General features: G+C 49.4%; 1 protein-coding gene across 2 annotated transcripts in view; it reads left to right on the top strand.

Annotated features, from left to right (window-relative positions):
* LOC105181161 (epidermal growth factor receptor kinase substrate 8) overlaps positions 1–18311 on the top strand; it is a 31711-nt gene that overhangs the window by 4901 nt on the left and 8499 nt on the right. For both annotated transcript variants that reach the window (XM_019840480.2, XM_011137755.2), the window contains exons 2-4: positions 16700–16782; positions 17364–17599; positions 17933–18272. In XM_019840480.2, coding sequence (XP_019696039.1) covers positions 16740–16782; positions 17364–17599; positions 17933–18272 — 619 coding nt within the window. In that variant the 5' untranslated portion in view covers positions 16700–16739. The remainder of the gene's footprint in view (positions 1–16699; positions 16783–17363; positions 17600–17932; positions 18273–18311) is intronic.

Consider the following 18311-nt stretch of genomic DNA (forward strand, 5'->3'; position numbering starts at 1 on the left):
GCTACGCTTAACCCTTTAACGCCCGACTTTTTTATAAGTGTTTTAAGAATAAAATTTGAGTCTTTTTGAACTGAGACTATAAGTAGTGATAACAAAAAAAAATATTAGAATTTTATATTGGTTTTTTTTTATCGTTTGTTTTTTGTTTACTGGTAAATATGACTTGGATCCTAAATACGAAATGAGCAACCTGTACAGAGAAAAATGAAGGATAATCTATACGACATAACTCTGATAGTCAACTTGACATTTTTTTCAGCTGAAACTTTACTATATTTGTGAGTGAAGTTTATTATTCAGAGCGTCAAGCTTACTATTTCAGAAGAATATCTTATAGATCACCATTTAGATAGCCAATCGTCCCTTCATTTTTGTAGGTTACCAAGTTTCACGAAAATAGGTTGATTTCTTCATTTTCGTGTCCACCATATTGGATTTTTTGAATTTCTGTATTCTTTTAATTTCACATTTTGCACCTGAGAAAGCTTCCAAATGTATAAAATTCTAACAGATACCAATCTATTCATTTATAGTGCACTTCCAGATGTCAGTAACAATGCCAACTACGGCTACTTGGAATTTGACACAAACATGTTATCATTGAAACTGAGCTAAAAACAGACTAAACCGAATCTACATACAATCTATATACCATTTTTCAGAAGAAGAATTCACCTCTAGACTGGTGCAAAGAAAACGAAAATATCTCCTTTTTTCACTAAGTTATGGATTCTTAAGTGCGTTTCTGCTAACTATAGTTACCAGTAGGTGTTAAAGGGTTAAATGTCCGGTAAAGGGTTACCGGGGGACATTTACCTTGTAAGCAACGGATTGAAAATCAATTCTCCGTCGAGGGTCTATCGAAGATCGATTTACGGACGTGAGATCGGCTAGAAAAGAATCGATGCTCTCTCAAGATCGAATCAAGGACATAGGATTCACGATCGTTGGGAGCTCATCTGCGGACCCGCTGCGCGGGTCGTTTCATTCATTGCGGAGCACGGTCTGAAGAGACGATGAGATGATCCCGAGGTCCGACTGTAAACACAGTCGTGGCTTGAACGTCGCACCATGAACGCCGCGGTCCTCTCGTCCATGCCGTCGATTACGTCCGGATTACGGATATCGCTGGCCAGCTGTTGGCTGCTGCTGCTGCCGCCTGGAGCTTCTCGTCCTTCGCCTCCGGCCGCGACAATCCCCAGCGTGTGTAACGCCGCGTGTGGAAAATGTAAGCCGCGCGTAACACGCAGCAATAGTTTGTTGACCTCCCCGATACATCTGCGATTCATGACACACATCGCGTGTCCGACCATTCGCGTCCGTCCGTGCGCGCGATTTTTCGCGCGCGTCGAGACGGCGGAACGACGCGTGCGGGGAAATCGGCTTGGCTCGGCTCGCTCTTCGACACGCGGACGTTTTTATCTGGGATTCGTCATGACTAAAGTGTGTTCACTGTTCTCTCTTCCTCTCTCTCTCTCTCTCTCTCCTCCCTCTATGTCAAGTGACACGATTCCAGTGAGTAATCACGCAAGTCACTTTAGCCGAGCACGTTCGACCTCGACGGGTCTCTTCGTAGTGAGAATCGCCGATATCGATATATCGCTTTCATCATCGTCACATCGATGTCGCAGCAATGCGAAGATCAGTCTTATCGCTCGACCGGATTCATCGATTAATCGATCCCACGCAACGTCCAAGTCGCTGCGTCCCGCCATCGGGAGACTCCTCCGTCCTCTTCTCGTCGGCGCGGATTCTGTCTCGAAAACGTCGCGCGTCAATCCAGGCGCCTCCAGGCATAATACCGCTATCGCATTCCGCCGGCGTATTTTTGCCGAAAGATTGTTTACGCTCGTAAGCGAGTCCTCTTCCTCTTTCTCTCTCTCTCTCTCTCTCTCTCTCTCTCTCGACGTGACACGATCCCTCGCGCACATACACGCACGCGTGTCTCCTCTCCCTCTTCCGAACGCGCCGTTCGGCGGACGTGAGACGTGAAAGCCAGTTTTCTATTGTCGTCCGCGAATTCCGACTTGTGGCTTTGACGAATCGCGACTTCGGAGTGCGAAGCGTCGCGCGAACGCCGATTGCATATTCGCGCCGTCAAATCAGATCGATCGGCTGTTATCCAGCTTGCTCGCGTTCACCTTCATGTGTCGTCCGCGCCGTAGCTTTCTTTATTATTAAAATTTATTATAAAAAAATAAAATAACAATTACTGTCCACCACATTATTTGGCAGAAATAACTGCGAGGATCCGGCGCGTGTGTTCGCGTCGACGAACATCTCTCTCTCTCTCTCTCTCTCTCTCTCTTCCTCGTTCGCGATGTCGCGTCCGGCCGCTCTCGCTGCAATAATTTCGCCATTCGCTCGCGCGATATTATTAATATTATTATTGCCGCGTGTTATCAAGAAGCCCCCGCTCGGGATCGATCGGTCGATCGCATCGCGAGAATTGCAACGCGGAACGCGCGGGAGGTACTCTCGGAGTGGCTCTCGTTTTTTGCGCGATCGAGCGCGAATGAGCATTAACACGATAGGCGCGATTGAGATTATTATTACATTCTCTCCCGCTCTCGCGTGACGTTGTAACAGGATGAAAGGATTAAACGTAGCGTGCAGCGCAAATTAGACTCGTCCGGCGGCCGCAGCTCGCTCGCTCGCTCGATCGATCGATCGATCGAGAGTGCGACTCGCGCGCGTTTCGACGCTTCGTGGTATTAGCCCTGACGATTAATCCTAATGATTAATCAACCGGCCGTTCGCAGCGGCCGAGTAAAAAGTTCATTCGCGTCCGCCGCCGCCGCGCCGCCGCGAGTCCGGTCCATTCACTGCGCGAAACTCGTTCGCGACCGGCAGCAGATCGGTACGCGGCGGCCGGGCAAACAGCCAGCCAACCAAGCGGCCGGGCAGGTATGCGAGGTGCATTGGCAACTTTCTTTCCACTTTTTCATCGCTCATATGGGCGCTCGCGTCCGCGATGTATTTACTTTCAACCGTGTCTTACCGGGCCGTTAGATCGGCGTGCCGGTGTTAAAGAGAGAGAGAGAGAGAGAGAGAGAGAGAGAGAGAGAGAGAGAGAGAGAGAGAGAGAGAGAGAGAGAGAGACGTACGCGAGTGGAACGGCTGAAGTTTCATTTGGTTCCGTGTGAAAATACCACGCACGCAAGGTTATCCTCCCTTCCGTGGATCGATCGCGATCGAAGATATATCGTCTGTGCGCGCGAGAAAGAGAGATATAGATAGAGAAAGGGGGGAGGGGAGATAGAGCGAGAAGCATCTCCCTCCAGCTTTTTACTTAGACAACTGTACGAAACGCGCGCAGAGAGATGAAGACGACGCTATCGCGTGCGGCCGCTTTGATCGCGACCGCCAATCTCTCTGCAGCACGATTTTTGTCGCAGATAATCTTGTTTCCGGCAGAGCGCGATCGCGCGTGTGCGACACGTTCGCTTATCGTGTATCACGGCGGTGATACATTTGGCTGAAATAACTCAGCGGGGCTCGATACGAGAAGTCGCGGCGAAACGAGAACAACAGGGAGCTTGAGGAGCTTATTTCTCTCTTCTGTCGCATTTATCCCTCTAGATTGGCGCAAAAATAATTGCGGTTTTCACGCGTCGAGTATAAAGACGCGCATGTATATCAGTCAGTAAATATATTTCTCAATCTAAATAAAGACCATTAGCCTGCCCACATTTCTCCCAGCGGGAAACAAGTTTGTTTGTTCCTACGAGATATTAACCCTCCATTGCCCTCGTACGAGGCAAACGCTCAGTTTACATTTCTTTTCTTTTTTAATTACTTAGATGTGGCATGAAAGTTGACTCTGAAACTTTCTGACCTTTTACTTATAACCATTTAGATTATGTCTGTATAGTTATTTTCTGAATTATGTTAATACAATGTTTTTAATACGAGAAAACTAAAATTCGTTTTTTTAAACGAGGGCAATGGAGGGTTAATAGATAATAGAATTTTGGAGAAGATAACGGTAACTGAAAAACTCGACGCCAACCTTAAAGCGACAAGAACCGCGATTATTTTTGCACCAGCCTAACCTTACCTTAACATCATTTCATTTCGTTTTCATTCGTGCGGTTCCTCAAGAGCGATAAAATTTCTCGCCGCTTGGCCACAGATAAGGTGCGTCGGCCGCGTCAGTTTTTCAGCCGGATGGCCGAAACGAGTCGTCGATTACGATTGTCGGGACGCGAGGACGACGCGCCGACGGATGCGCTTCCAGTCGCGCGAGATGCGCGACTCGCGCTTCGGCGATTTTTCACGCTTTCCGCGATTTGCATGCGCGTCCCACGCGCGTCCCATATATCGGCGTGTAACTTAGCCGCGAGCGATCGTTAAGTAACAATTACGCGCGCCGTTCTAAAGAAGACGAGTGACGTAACGTCCCCGCGCGGTTACGCCCTTACACCCCGCGTTTATGCCGTAACCACGTCGCGCCATTAACATCCCGCGATTGCGTACATTGCACGGTGGTAGCCGGCTGATAACGACAATCTCGCATGTATCTAGGAGAGTCCGTAGTCCGCTGTCGCGCATAACGACCAAGAGGGAAAGAAAGAAAAAAAAGAAACGATCAAGGGCTCTCGGGCTGTGCGTATCGCGCGGAGAAAAAAGGATCGCCACGGATAAATTATTCATCGCGCGAGACAAAAAGCTGCAACTTTGCGAGCGATGTGAATGCCGGCCTGCTTTCGACGCCCGCTTACTCCTCCCGGTCGTGTTCTCTCTCTTATTTCTCGCCGCCGAACTAAAAATCGAGAACATTCCGTGCGTAGGAAATTATGCCGCGTCGTACTAAGAAGTACACGACACATCGTTATCCCGCGCGTCCAGGAGCCGCTGTTCCGGACGCGCACAGCGGACGCTGAAAATACGCCCCTCTGATTGTCCAGCCGCGGACGCACCGTTACACGCGACGTTTCGTTGCGAGAAGCAGAGCTTAGGAAAGGATATTTAGCGTTCGCCGCGCATCCGGAACAAGGCCCCAGGCTCCCGGATTATTCATCGTCCTGGCCCCGCCGTCCTGGCAGCCGCTCCGTCGTGGCACTCTCGTACGGACACGATGATTCGTTGAAAGAAGAAGCGCGTGTCAATTAACGCGACGTCCGCGAGAGAAAGCCCGCTGGAACGCTCGAGGAGAACCGAGCAAGTATTTTGCGACGTAATGCATCACGCTCGATCGCGAAAAAATGCCGAAACAACGGCGGAAGAACAGCGCGGCGTTCGCGCGACCAAGGAGTAATAATTTAGAGTGCGGCTTCTGTTCGCTTCGAGCAAGCTTCTCAATCCGACAACGAACTCGCTGCTGAAGTAGGGATGCCGATTTTAAATCGGTTTAATCGAAGATCGATTAATCGGAGGCTAAAAGATCGATTTCAAATCGATTTTGTGGAACTGAATCGATTCAAGGAACGATTTGTAAATTCTGAAAATCGCCAACACAATTTTTTCAGTTTCTACTAGTAATATAGTTTTTTTTTTTTTTAATTCTTTTAGTTGTAACATTTGAAATCACTCAATGGCTGCGCGATGCACATTACGTTGCCTTTAGGCCGATGTCGATGGCATGGACGGAAATTTTCAGCGGAACGGAACGCGCGCGAACCAATCACTCCATATAGTCATTCCATATAATTCCATATATAAATATTCCATATAAGTCATTCCATATAATAGTATACATTGTATACATATGTATATAATAGTAAACGTGATTTCTTATTTAATGACGTTTAAAAACCCTTGATTGACGTCTAATCAAACGTCAAAATAAAAAAAAATTACATCTTTAGCATTAAGATTTAAAAATCTTTTTGTATCTTGTTCTAGTCACACACACACACACACACAACCAAAAAAGTACCATCTGTTCAATTCTTTCATTTCTTTAATTCATATTAAACTTTATATGAATTACACGAGGTCTGCTTCAGAGTGCAGAAGTTTGACAGATAGTATACTTTAATGAGTGGTTCACTTTACATGCATACCGATGCAAATCGATTTTCTGAAGTCGATTCTTTACAAACCGATTTTTTAAAGATCGATTTTTCCTCCGTCATTCGAATCGATCTGTTTGAAAAAAAAAAATCGGCATCCCTATGGCAAAGACTTCTCCTGGACGATAGACTTTCATTCGCTAGCGTCTAAAATTGAGAATTCACCGGTGAAAACTTGTTGCAACGGTCAAAGTTGAACCCGTCGAGCTTTGTCGCAGCGACACCGCCAGACCGCGCGAGTCGCGTCTTCTAAATTTTCTAAACTATCGAATAAAAATCGAGCGTCTGGAAAGAGTGTTTACCAGCGAATTCTCTGGCGAATTGAGAAACTTTCTCGAAGCAGCACCGTGTGTAAGTTACCTTTGAAAGAAACTTTCCCAAAACATGGCGCTCGTACCTGCTGCGCGCGCGCCTCGGGCTTTTCCGCGTGCATTCATCGCGATTTGCAACGGCGAACGACGCTGGCAATATCGTCGTCGGGTGATTAAAATATTTCGCCGGCTTTCATGAAATCCGGCTGAATCGTCGGCCGCGTCGCGTTAATCATCGAATCGCTTTCTCCGATCGATCTGATCGTCATACTTGCGCGAACGTCAGTGTCGGCGTCGAGAGTGAGCATCCGGAGAATCACCGGGAAGTCGGGACGAAGGCAGCAGCAGGATGACGCGGGCGGCGATGTGTCAGATATCTCTAGCTGTGTGAAATTAATTTATTGCACGCGACGCGAGAATCGTAAGCCGGGGTGTCATCATTCGGCGAGTTGAAGCTCGATGATTATGGCTTTATAAATCTCCGAGTTGGCACTTGGCTCGTGCAAAGGACGTCGAGACTCAATTAGCCGAATAACGAAGACTGATTGTAATTAATTATGCTCACGAAGACCGTAACTTTAAGAAGGTTAATAATGGATGAGAAAGTTACAATGAATAAAGGTAACGTGAGGATTAATACCGACTTAAGATGCAGTGCGAGTTCCGTGAGCGCTGATCTAATGTTGCGGGGAATTGTTGAGCCATTACATCTGCAAACAATGTTGCAAATATCAGCTGGCGAGAAACAATGCGCGGCGAGTCGCGAGTTCGTCCGGGTCTGATTTAACGTAATAGCCGGCTTCGTGTCGTCGTCGTCGTCGTCGTCATCGTCGTCGTCGTCCTCGTCCTCGTCCTCGCCGAGATTCCGTTGGTCGCGTTCTCGCATTGGCCGCGCGACGTCGCGGAAAACACGGAATTTATGCCTTCGTTAACGGAACGCTCGTGCACGGCGGGTATAAAGTGCGTCGTAAAATGTGCATCCCCTCGATTTATCATCGTGCACTCGCTCTCTCTCTCTCTCTCTCTCTCTCTCTTGCGCGCGCGCTCACGAGCAACAAAACACTCGCTCGCATTCCCTCCCGTCGCCAGGCGTCGTCGCGGAACATCTCGAGCATGTCCAAGGTTGTTAACCCTTGGCAGGCACGCGGGGCGAAAATCATTCGGCGGCTTTTCCAGCCTGGCATAACTTGCCGCGTGAAAATCAGACGCGATAAACGCGCGCGCGCGCGGAGTGTCTCACCACGTGGGGAACCAAGGTCGAGCGTCGATCCTCCGCGGGAAAGAGGAGATCGTCGCTCATTTCGCCGCGAGTGTGATTAGGTGAGAAGAAGAAGAAGAAGAAGAAGAAGAATTAACGAGTTCAAGGCTGACAGCAGGTGGCGGAGAGGAGGAGGAGAGACTTCGTAGGTGTGGAAAGTGCGTTCGAGGTCGCGAATAGCCGACATCGTCGCGTGCGCGCGGCATCACGCGCTTGAGTCGTCGTCGTCGTCGTCGTCGTCGTCGTCGTCGTCGTCGTCGTCGTCGTCGTCGTACGGGGCGTGTCCGTACATCCGCGAGTGATTACGTTCGCTCGCGACGGACTCGCGAAGACGCGCCTGGCGAAGAGGCGCCGAGGAGGACGAGGAGCGAAGCGCCGAAGTCGCCGCGTGGGGGGACTTGGACGATCGACATCCTGCGCACTTTGCGCGCGTGGATTATCGCGCGCTTTGCATAATCCGCGTCTTTACGAAGCTGGCGATAACACCCCGTGCTCGCACGCGCCTTCCCGTCGCCTTTCACCGCTCGTCTCCCGAGATTACGGCGTTTGCATACGGCGTATTTGTCTATTTTACGACGCGGCCGCGACCGGAGAGCGAGAGCGAGAGAGAGAGAGAGAGAGAGAGAGAGAGAGAGAGAGATGGATCGCGTATCATCGAGTCTAATTTTCGCGATTTCCCGGCGTGAAGCATCCTCGAGAGAGCGAGAGAGAGAGAGAGAGAGAGAGAGAGAGAGACGCAGCGCTGCTGACGTATCCCGATCCGCGAAATGAAAAGTGCGAATGGATCGTCGTGATGTAGAGATAACGGGTGTCCCGGAGCGAGACCGGAGCAGGGCGACTGTTAATTCGCAAAACCGATCGGCGGACGCTCGGCGGAAAGCTGAGCGATATCGAGAGCGTCGCTAAGGAATTCGCGGCACGCGCGATCGAAACGCATTGGTAACTTCGGTCTCGAGAGCCCCGCTACACACGGAGCCCGCTCACCTTCCTTCCTTTTCCCTTCCCTTCCCTTCCCTTCCCTTTTTACCGCGGCTGCGGCACGTTAAGCCGCTGTCGGGATCCTTAAGCCAGCATTAGAACCGAGCCGTGAACGGGAATTCTTTCACGTCGGGGACGGCGAGCGCCGCGCCGCGTCGCGCCGCGCCGGCGAGCGCGGTGCGTGAGAACTCGCCCCGGCGAAATACTTGCGTTTAATATATATATATATATATATATATCTCATGCGACCCGCGCACTTTTCATCCTGCGTTTCCTCGTTCCCGTGGCCCGCGTTCCGCGACCACGAGTCCGCGCGAGTCTGTGACTCGACCGGAAAGCAAAGTCGTCGACGGCGACAATTGAGACTCGCGACTCGGTACGACCGAGTTGCGAAATGTCGGCTCAGCCAAAGAGCCAAAGAGCTCCGATTTCCCATCCTCGATGATTAATCGGTCATCTGCCGCCGTAGAAGTGCACCACGAGCAATCGCTCAGCCGATAAACAAGCCGGGCGTAGTTCTTTCAATTGGAAATAACACATCTGTATTATTGCAATAAATGATGAACAACATATTAACGCACTCTCCGTAGAGGATAATATTTCAGATACCGAGGAATTTCTGTGAAAAATATGGGACGCCAATAATAACGAAACATTAAAAATATTAATAGTATTAAAAATATATATTACTAATAGTAAAAATATTCTATGAGGGATAGATGGTCAGGCGTCCGGATTAGATAAACGTAGAAAAACGCATATAAACTCTGAAAAACTCAGGAAACCGCCGAGAAACGCAGAAAAACGCGCAAAACTGCACTGAAAAACGCTGAAAGACAAGCACAAGCCCGACTGAAAGACTCGAACCGACCTCTTCGATCGACCCGACGAAGCAGATCGGGAGCCTCGCAATCGGACTTACTTGTGGAACGCCCACGTGGAATTTGGAATCCGACGCATCACGCGAGATATTCGGTCGTGAAAGGGAGGAAAGGCTGTCCGAGGAAAACCTGTTCCCTCGCCGACAGAATTGGGCCGCCCGATTGACCCCGAGGAATCCGTAGAGGGGAAACGCATTGCGGACGGGGGAAGTCAAAAGACAGACCTGGGTGAACCCGAGACACCCTGCGCGCGACTTTTTACCTGGGCGCTCTGTCGATCTTCTCGTCGCACGCTCCAGGTATCCGTGACTCGTACAACTGAAATGCACCATGAAAAGGATGCGTCGGTTTTCTGCAAGCCGGCTCCCTCAACGGCGACGAAGGCGTCTCTTATCGGTTCTCGCTGTTTATCGCCGGAACAGCGCAATAATATCAGCTTGGAGCGTGCGCGACGCATAATTTCGCGACCCGAATCCGCCGAGCCGAATCGTAAAATCCTCAACGGAGCGGCTAGCTCGTCCTTTCTTCCTTCCTTTCCTATTAAGATGCCCATCCCGAGCGCCGTCCGCGGCGACCCGTCGTCGCGCGGTAATTTATTATCTCCGTTCGGCGATATTAAGTCGACCGTGCGCGGAATAATCACGCGGATCGCGTCGGCTCGGCGCTCGAGACAAAATGCGCGTTAGCAATTCGCTCGAGTGCGCATCTCGAGCTCTCGGCTCTCGAGTTTCTCGCTCTTCCGCTCGCGAGCGTAAATTCACGCGGCGCGCGCATTGACATTCAAAATAATTCAAACGGTGCGCGCGAATTATTCCGGCAATTTCGCAGCTATCTGTCCGACGTGGAAATCGCTGCTGGGTTTCACGCGCTGAGAGAAAACAAACTGGACGAGTCCCAGTCAAATTACGAGCGTGTCCCGCGCCGACCGCAAATCCTCTCTCTCTCTCTCTCTCTTTCTCTCTCCTCCGACGACGAAGCTTTGTAGCAGTAGCAAGAAGCGTATCAATTTACTGTCACAAAGCAGCGCTGAAAAACTGTCCTCCCGGCAATAGCTCCTTCGCTACAATTGCGAGTGGCCAGGATCTTCCCTCCTCCCGGTGCAGCCGAGTGTATTGTATATTTATTCTTCAGCTAAATTCACAGCCAATTTCCCACAGACCTTAACCTCATTCATCCATCCATTCTTTCCTCGCGCTCGTTTCCTTTTCATTATCTTCATCTACATACGTTCTATATCTATAACCCCCAAACAAACTTTTTTATATTTGACATTGCCACTTCAGTACATTATTTTTACTTTGACTTTCTTGAATCAAGCTATTTTATTGTTATCTTATCCTTTACCTATACCTCATTCTTGCGTTTTAAGCATTCCTTAATTATTTACTACTTGTCCAAGGAAATAAAGAAAAAGATTTGGGTGGAAGAATTAACAGAAGAAAAAAGTAGGATATTAAAAATGATATGGAAAGAGAAGGATAAAAGTTTACGGGAAAAGAGGAAAAGAAAGAGAAATCAAACTTAGTTAAGAATATGAATAAGAATAATTGTAGCAAGAAATAAAGAAGAATAAAATAGAAAGAAACTAAAGGAGAGAAAAAGAAATAATAGGATATACGATAAATGGAGGAAAAGGCGATATTTTTCGCGTAAATAGCGATGTATTATGTCGCATTATATTGTAAATAGCGTAATTCAACAAGTTACAGATAAATTCAGTGGACAAGGGGGATAGAAGTTATGAGAAATAAATAATGTGAATGCGAAGTGTGGGAAAAGAGAGAAGGATTGGAAACAATATAGGATTAAGGAAAACATAAGTAGAAGAGGAAGAATAATAGGAATGGACGGACGGAGCGTAAGAAACAATTGCGAACCAAGTTCCTTCTTGGCGACAAGCTGAGGGATAAACAAATATATGTATATTTATTATTTATCCAGTATATTTTCTTCCGGTGCAGGGCCGAGCGCGGCTCGTGCAAAACGGCGACGAGCATATCGGCCCGGCTTCCCGGCAGCCGAACGAGCCGCCGTCGGTGAAAGCACTCGCGGTTCGAAATCGTTTGTTTCCCTAACGAGGGTCCTTCCTCATTACCGATTCGTACGCGCCGCCTGAGTCGCTCCGCGAAACGCCTGACTTGGCGTCGCGATCGCGCGTGCGCGCGCACTTGTTTGCACTTTCGAAACCATCAAGTCGGACGCGACCGACTGTGTAATTAAGCCGTTTTGTTGTTCTCGTCGTCCCTAACGACGCTTTCGATAGCGAGCGATATGCATAATAGCGTGCATATCGTCCTAGCGTTCGGCTGAACGCGGCGCGGGCGTTTCGTCGATGAGGGCGACCGTTATTGTTTACCCGGACGACGCGACTCGTCACGGCGGCTTTCGCGGGCGAGGACGGAAATGCGAGTCCCGAAAAATGCCATCGACCGCTCCCGCCTCGAGGAACGATTATATCGAGCTGCAATCGATTGCGATCTCGTCGCCACGTCGGTATTCTCGTCGGGGGCTACTCGATGCGCCGCCTTCTAATCGCCGCTAATCTATCGATCTTCGATGAGAGAGCGATGAAGAAACGCTCTTTTTTCGACGCGACCGTTCGAGTGACCGTCGCCGGTTTTCAGTCCGCGCTCTCAACGTACACTGGAAAGCAAAACGGTTTTTTCTTTTTTTTTTACGAACGTTAATTCTTTGCAATACCGTCTCTCAGATACGGTAAACGTAAATCGTGGACGTTATTCGCTCAGAAATAACGTCGCAATGTATGCGACCAATAGTATTCAATAAGATTCACGATTTACCGTATCTGAGACACGGTATTGCAAAAACTCCCCAGTAACTAGCCTGGTTAAAATTTGAGAATCACTTGCGCAAGAGAGAGAGAGAGAGAGACTCACGATCTTTTAGATAAAACTTTAGAATAGGACCTTTCCCGAATTTTGATAGATTTTTGCTACTTGCTGGATAAAAATCTTTGTTGTGACTACGACAATGATGATCAATGGGGGAAGCCGGAAAAAAACCATAACCGACTTATTTTTTTTCAAGTTTTTTCGGATCTTATAAAACTCTGAAGGAAAAATGCGCTAAATTTAAACTATTGAGTAAAAGTATAAAAAACTCAATGAACCTTAATAAACCAAAGACATAAACTATTCTTCGCTATAATTTAGAGTTTGTAATATAAATTTGTGCTTTTGATTAAAGCAGAGCATGATTGTGAATAATGCTCTGCTTTATTTTGCTTGTAATTTATGATCCGTTCTACCTTGTGTAGAGGTCTTGCTAATCTTTTCAGTATTCATTTTTAGTATATCGTAGACTCATCTGTTGTAGTAAGGCGAAAGATTCGAGTAACAACTGCGAACGGTATTTAATCAGTATAAAATCGATATTTAAAATTTTTAATATATGGAATAAAATTTTCCTGCTTTTTCCTATAAAGATCTTAGCCCCCCCTCCCCCTCCCTTAATATACATGTAAAACTTTGTATACGTGTTTCTTTACAGCCAGTTTTGTAAATCACTGAACAAGAAAACGTAGTTTTCGGTATAATAGTACTTCTGAATATTTACCAAAAAAATTGTTCAAAAAATAAGTGGGTAACATTTTTTTCGGGCTCCCCCGATTGATCATCACTGTCGGAGTCACAACAAAGATTTTTACCATGAGAGTGGCAAATAAATATAAAAATTCGGAAAAGGCCCTGTTCTCTAAACCTTTTACCATCTTTTACTTTGCGCAGTTTGGTTAAGCAGTGATTCTCAAATTCGCAACTACACGGATCATCAGTGTCACTAGAAATAGAAACCATGTCGAAATCGTTTTGCTCTCCCAGTGTACAACGACCGGATAGGAGGAATGAATTTGGCCTCCCTTCATGGCGTCTCGAGGCCGCCGCGATTCCGCGCGTCGCCTAATTACGCCACTTATCGCCATTTAATCGCGGAGATCGCTTCGCGCGATTCGTTTCTCCGCGTCCGCGAGAAGCCCCAGGTGGAAAAATGCAATCGTTCGAATCGAAGTCGCTGCGCAGTCGGATAACGATCTGCTCCCGATTGGATCTCGCGGAGCTGTGTTGCAGTGAGAGATAGAGAAGAAGGGAGAGGGAGGACGAGAGAAAAGAGAGACTTTGTGGCGGCGTGATTTTTCCGTTCTCGTTCGCAACGTCAAGGTCAACACGCTCCATTGATACCTTTACGAGGGGAAGGAAATCGGCGACACTCTCGTCGCCGCTGCTTTGTCGGAGGCTTCCGAAAATTGCGCGTGCCGCGGGAAACGCTCGATTCTCTGCGCGCGGCGGGAACGCGGTTTACGTAAGCTCTCTAGCGCGCTGTGACTGGTTATGAAATAGCGGTCAGTCGTCGCCGCGCTGTTACGCAAACGCGATTGACAACTGGTGACGCCGACGCTGCTGGATGTGTTTACGGGACTCATTGAAGGGGTATTTGCACACCGTCGCCGCGTTAAACACCGCTAATTGCGCGCGCGCGCGCGCGAGTTTTCATTCGGGGCAGGGGAGTGGGGGTGGGGAGAAGGTACGTCCTTCGGTTGTACCGCGGAATTTTGCCGGAGAGTAGAATCCTGTGCGTGGTATTACCTCAGTTCGCAAATTCCGCTGTATTCTCTTCCCCGACCGAACGGCGATGCCTCGGTTCGCTCGCGAAATTATGCTCGCGTTCAATCCCGTGCAGCTCTCTCTCTCCTCGCCGCGTGTCCGCCAGGAAGAACGTTGATGCGCGTCGCGGGGAGGATCCTCGACGTGGATCCTCAACACGTGGCGTTCGCACGCGCCATTTCGCGATGTTTCGCGCAGAGAGAGAGAGAGAGAGAGAGAGAGAGAGACACCTCGTCGCTCGGTGAAAAATACACGTCCACCTACGATTCTCCGGCTCTCTCTCTCTCTCTCTCTCTCTCTCGTGGTTTTGCCGACTTGCTCACTCGATCGGACGTGCCCGGCGGCCTGCTTCTGTTCTTGCGAATCTAATTTCACCGAACAACACGTGTCGGAACACGTGTCGACGGGCAGACGGGATCGGCCGGTCGGCTCGTTCGCGCGCGCATAGCAGCGGGCGATAACTAGATACGAGCGTTTGCGAACGCGGCAATTTCTCTTGGAACAAATTCAGAATTTCACATTCCTGGCGCATAGTTATGCAAAAGCGCCGCCGCAGCTTCTCTCTTTCTCTCCTTCCCTCGCGATATCTCGTGTATCAGCGTGGCGATCGGAACGGCGCGTAGATCTTATGACGCATCGATTCGCGTCGACGCGATACATCTTCCTGCCGGCGAGCGCCAGGGCGACGGGGGGAAGAGAGAGAGAGGGGGAGAGAGAGAGAGAGAGAGAGAGAGAGAGATAAAACATCTCGCGCTTTCGACGCGACTCTCCTTGGGCCGCGATGTGTAACGCGAAACGGTCAGGTAATCATTCTCCTATGGCAGTTCTCGCGGGAGCCTCTCCTCTCGCGGTTGCAACGCGAGGGCTGAAATTGTCGTCATTAGGCGTTTCATCATCGACAGAAGCTGGACAAGCGAATCGAGCGGAATGCAGGCGCGAGTTTGTCCGATGACGACTGAGGGGAGAGCCGCTCGCGCAAGTAGCTCTCCACCTTAAGGGGACTGGAGAGTCAGATTGCTGAAAAATCGGGCTTGTTTTTGATATTGATTTTGTGACGAACTGAATAAATGTGCAAGAATGAAAATTTTGGGTATATTTACACGACATATGAAGAGTAGAAAAATTTTGTTTATTAACAAATACTCATATAAATATACGATATGTATAGCTGAAAATACTCTCCTTTTTCTGTCAAGTTGTCGTTTTTGCAGTAATATATCGGCTCTCGATGGTCCAATCAGAGCGAATTTTAGCTAGTAATCTTGAGGAGGCTTATCCGCATTATCCGGTGAACCACTACAAAAAAAGGTCGAGCAAAATTAACAAAATGGCAGCTATTATTGGGAAAAAATCCAAAATTTTCAGTTCTTTCACAATAAAAAAATGAATATCTCGAAATGAAATATTTTGACGTAATTGTCCGTGGTTCATCTGAGAGCCGGATGAAGCAAATATTATTGCTTTAAAATTTCAAATTGATACGAAGCTCAGTTTCGGAGAAATCATTGCAAAAAGCATTGAACAACAAAATTTCGAGGAAAACGCGTTTAAAATTTAAATGGACGTATATTTATATGGGTATCTGTTAATGAACAAAATTTTTCCATTCTTCACATGTTATAAGTAAATGTATCTAAAATTTTCATTCTTGCACATTTGTTCAGTTCGTCACGAAATATTATCAAAGATATTATCAAAAATATTATCAAAAATAAGCACGATTTTTCAGCAATCTGACCCTCCAGCCCCCTTAATTAGCGTCTTACACACTCTCGGCTGAAGCGCGATTCACACATTTCGCGATCGCGCCGGCTCTGCGCATTGAAGAATCTCACTCGACCCGCCGAGCGTCCACGTGTGCGAATTTATCATCGCGAGGGGAGAGATACCTACCTCCTCGACAGCCGTGTCTAGGAGTCGCGCGAGCCATAAGTTACTTCGATCGCGACTACCGATGTGTGTGTGTGTGTGTGTGTGTGTGTGTGTATGGAGGCACGAGTCGAAAGGAGCGAGCGAAGAGTCGCGCACGCGAATTGCGAACGACGAATTGGCGTCGCCGGGGTTTCACCTTCGAAAATGAAGTACCGGGCGAGAAATTCCAGACATGTCTGGCGAGCGAATTAGCCTCCGTCGGAATTTCACTGCGGGGCCACGGCGGGGCTTCTGGCTTTCCTGCGCGCCAAGTATGGTATCACACCGCCGCGCCGCCGTGTGTGACCCGGTAGCCGGATACGCCGCGATACGTGCAAGCATCGGCCTCTCGTTGCTGCCTGTCATTAAGCTATTAGACGGCCTGCGCTCGTCTCGGCGACGATCCTTACCGCTAACTAACGCGATCCGCAACGGAGAGAGAGAGAGAGAGAGAGAGAGAGAGAGAGAGAGAGAGAGAGAGAGAGAGAGAGAAAGAGAGGGAGGGGGGATGAGACGGCGAAACGAGTCTACACGCGTGCATGCACCACCAGGTCGCCGCATAAATCGAACGACCTTCGCGAGTGCGCGAGGAGAGGAGCCCGGAGACCAATTAAGATTTTCGTGGTGCGCCCTTGCTCCCCGGCGGGCGGATTATTACCTGACACATAACTCAAGTCCCCTTTTCAGCGATGCGCCGGTAATAATACCGAGAACTCCGTTTCAGTTATAATCAGCACGGCACACACCACCACGTCCTGGTTACCATGCCGTACTACAACAGTGGCCACAGCCCGGCTTACAACAAAGGTGAGTTACCTTGCGTTACCTTGGCGCGCGGGATTCCAGCTAATTGCGGCTCGAGCTAAATCACCGCTGACCGCTGACCGATGGCGCGTCCGCTTTGGATCGCAATCGCGCCTGATTTAGCAGCGTGGAAAGTGAAGCGATCAAAATTGCCTCTGCGCGCGCGCGCTTGCTTGGACACAGCGAGCTTTCCTCGGACAATGAGAGAGAAATTCTTTCGACTCCTGCGGGCTCGTAGGACCAGCGCGCGCTGCGGTCCTTCCTCTCCGGAGCTTCTCGAGCGAGACGTTCAGATTCGAGTTCGGAGCCGGGTTCCGAGGTCTGCAGTTGATTCGCGACCGCGAATCTGATGATACAATGCTATATCGTATGATTTAGCTGGAAAACTCGGGTCTGATTGCAAGTTGAAATCCGAGCGTCTCACGCGAGGGGCAAGTTTCAAAGGCAACGTCTATGATTACGAGTTTCGACGACGTTGTAATTTTCGGAACGAAGCGAGCTCGAGTGGCGGCGGGAATGTGCAGTTGAATCGCGCGACACTCGCTCGAGGATGATCTAAAAGCGCGTCGTCTCTCCTGTTCCAGACGGCGGATCCAGCGGGCCGTCCAGCACCTCTGGCGGCCGCGCCAGCAGCTCGGAGCCGACGTACATGATGGAGCATCTGGCCACGTTCACCGTCACGAAGGAAACCGGTATTGTTTATCCGGCGGACGGTATGCGCCGGCTTTTGCAGCTGGAGAAAAGCAACGGCATCTGGAGTCAGAAAATGCAGCTCCGTCTGGAGCGAAACTGGGTTCTTATCATGGACAACGAGACGGGGGTGAGTTCTCGTTTTCGCGGGCACCTTGCGAGAGAGATCGCGCGAGAGAGACGGCTCTAATTATACCCGCATGCTCTCTTATCGCGTCCTCGATCTTCGGCGTATTCGCGGCGGCGGCGGCGGCCGCGTTAACGCGACTTCCGAGGCTCCGTAATGAAGCGTTAATTAAAAGCGATATCGGACGTTTGTCGCGATCGAAGGCCGCGCGCGCGTGTGTCGTCGTTCGGCCACGTCATGCAGGAAAGTAGACCGTCCGCGAAATTCTCCTGCCCACGGCGCGCACGGTAGAGTTGTAGTTGGCGACAGTTTCACTTAACAATCGACAACTTTCAGGCCGTCATGGAGCGGTTCCCGGCTTCCTTGATACAGGAGCCGACAGCGTTCACGTCGCGGGACCCCATGGAGATGTACAACAACATCTTGGTGTTCACCGTGGCCGACGACAGCGGTTCCGGCCAGCGAGCGGAGATGCATATATTCCAATGTCAGAGCGTGTCCGCGCAGGACCTCGTCGAGGACCTGAAGATGCTGCAGATGGGCAAACTGGTGACGGGCGGCTCGCCCAGGGGCCCCAGAGGCCATATCCCACCCCCACCTGCCTTACCGCCCCCGGAGCCGCCTCTGAACGGCGTCAACGTCAGGGAACAAGTGTCCGCCTTCAACGCAGCTAATGGTGAGCGTGAGATTGTCGTAAACTGCTGAGGATCGATAT

The sequence above is a fragment of the Harpegnathos saltator genome, unplaced genomic scaffold (assembly GCF_003227715.2).
Source record: "Harpegnathos saltator strain DR-91 unplaced genomic scaffold, Hsal_v8.6 scaffold514, whole genome shotgun sequence".
Classification (NCBI taxonomy): domain Eukaryota; kingdom Metazoa; phylum Arthropoda; class Insecta; order Hymenoptera; family Formicidae; genus Harpegnathos; species Harpegnathos saltator.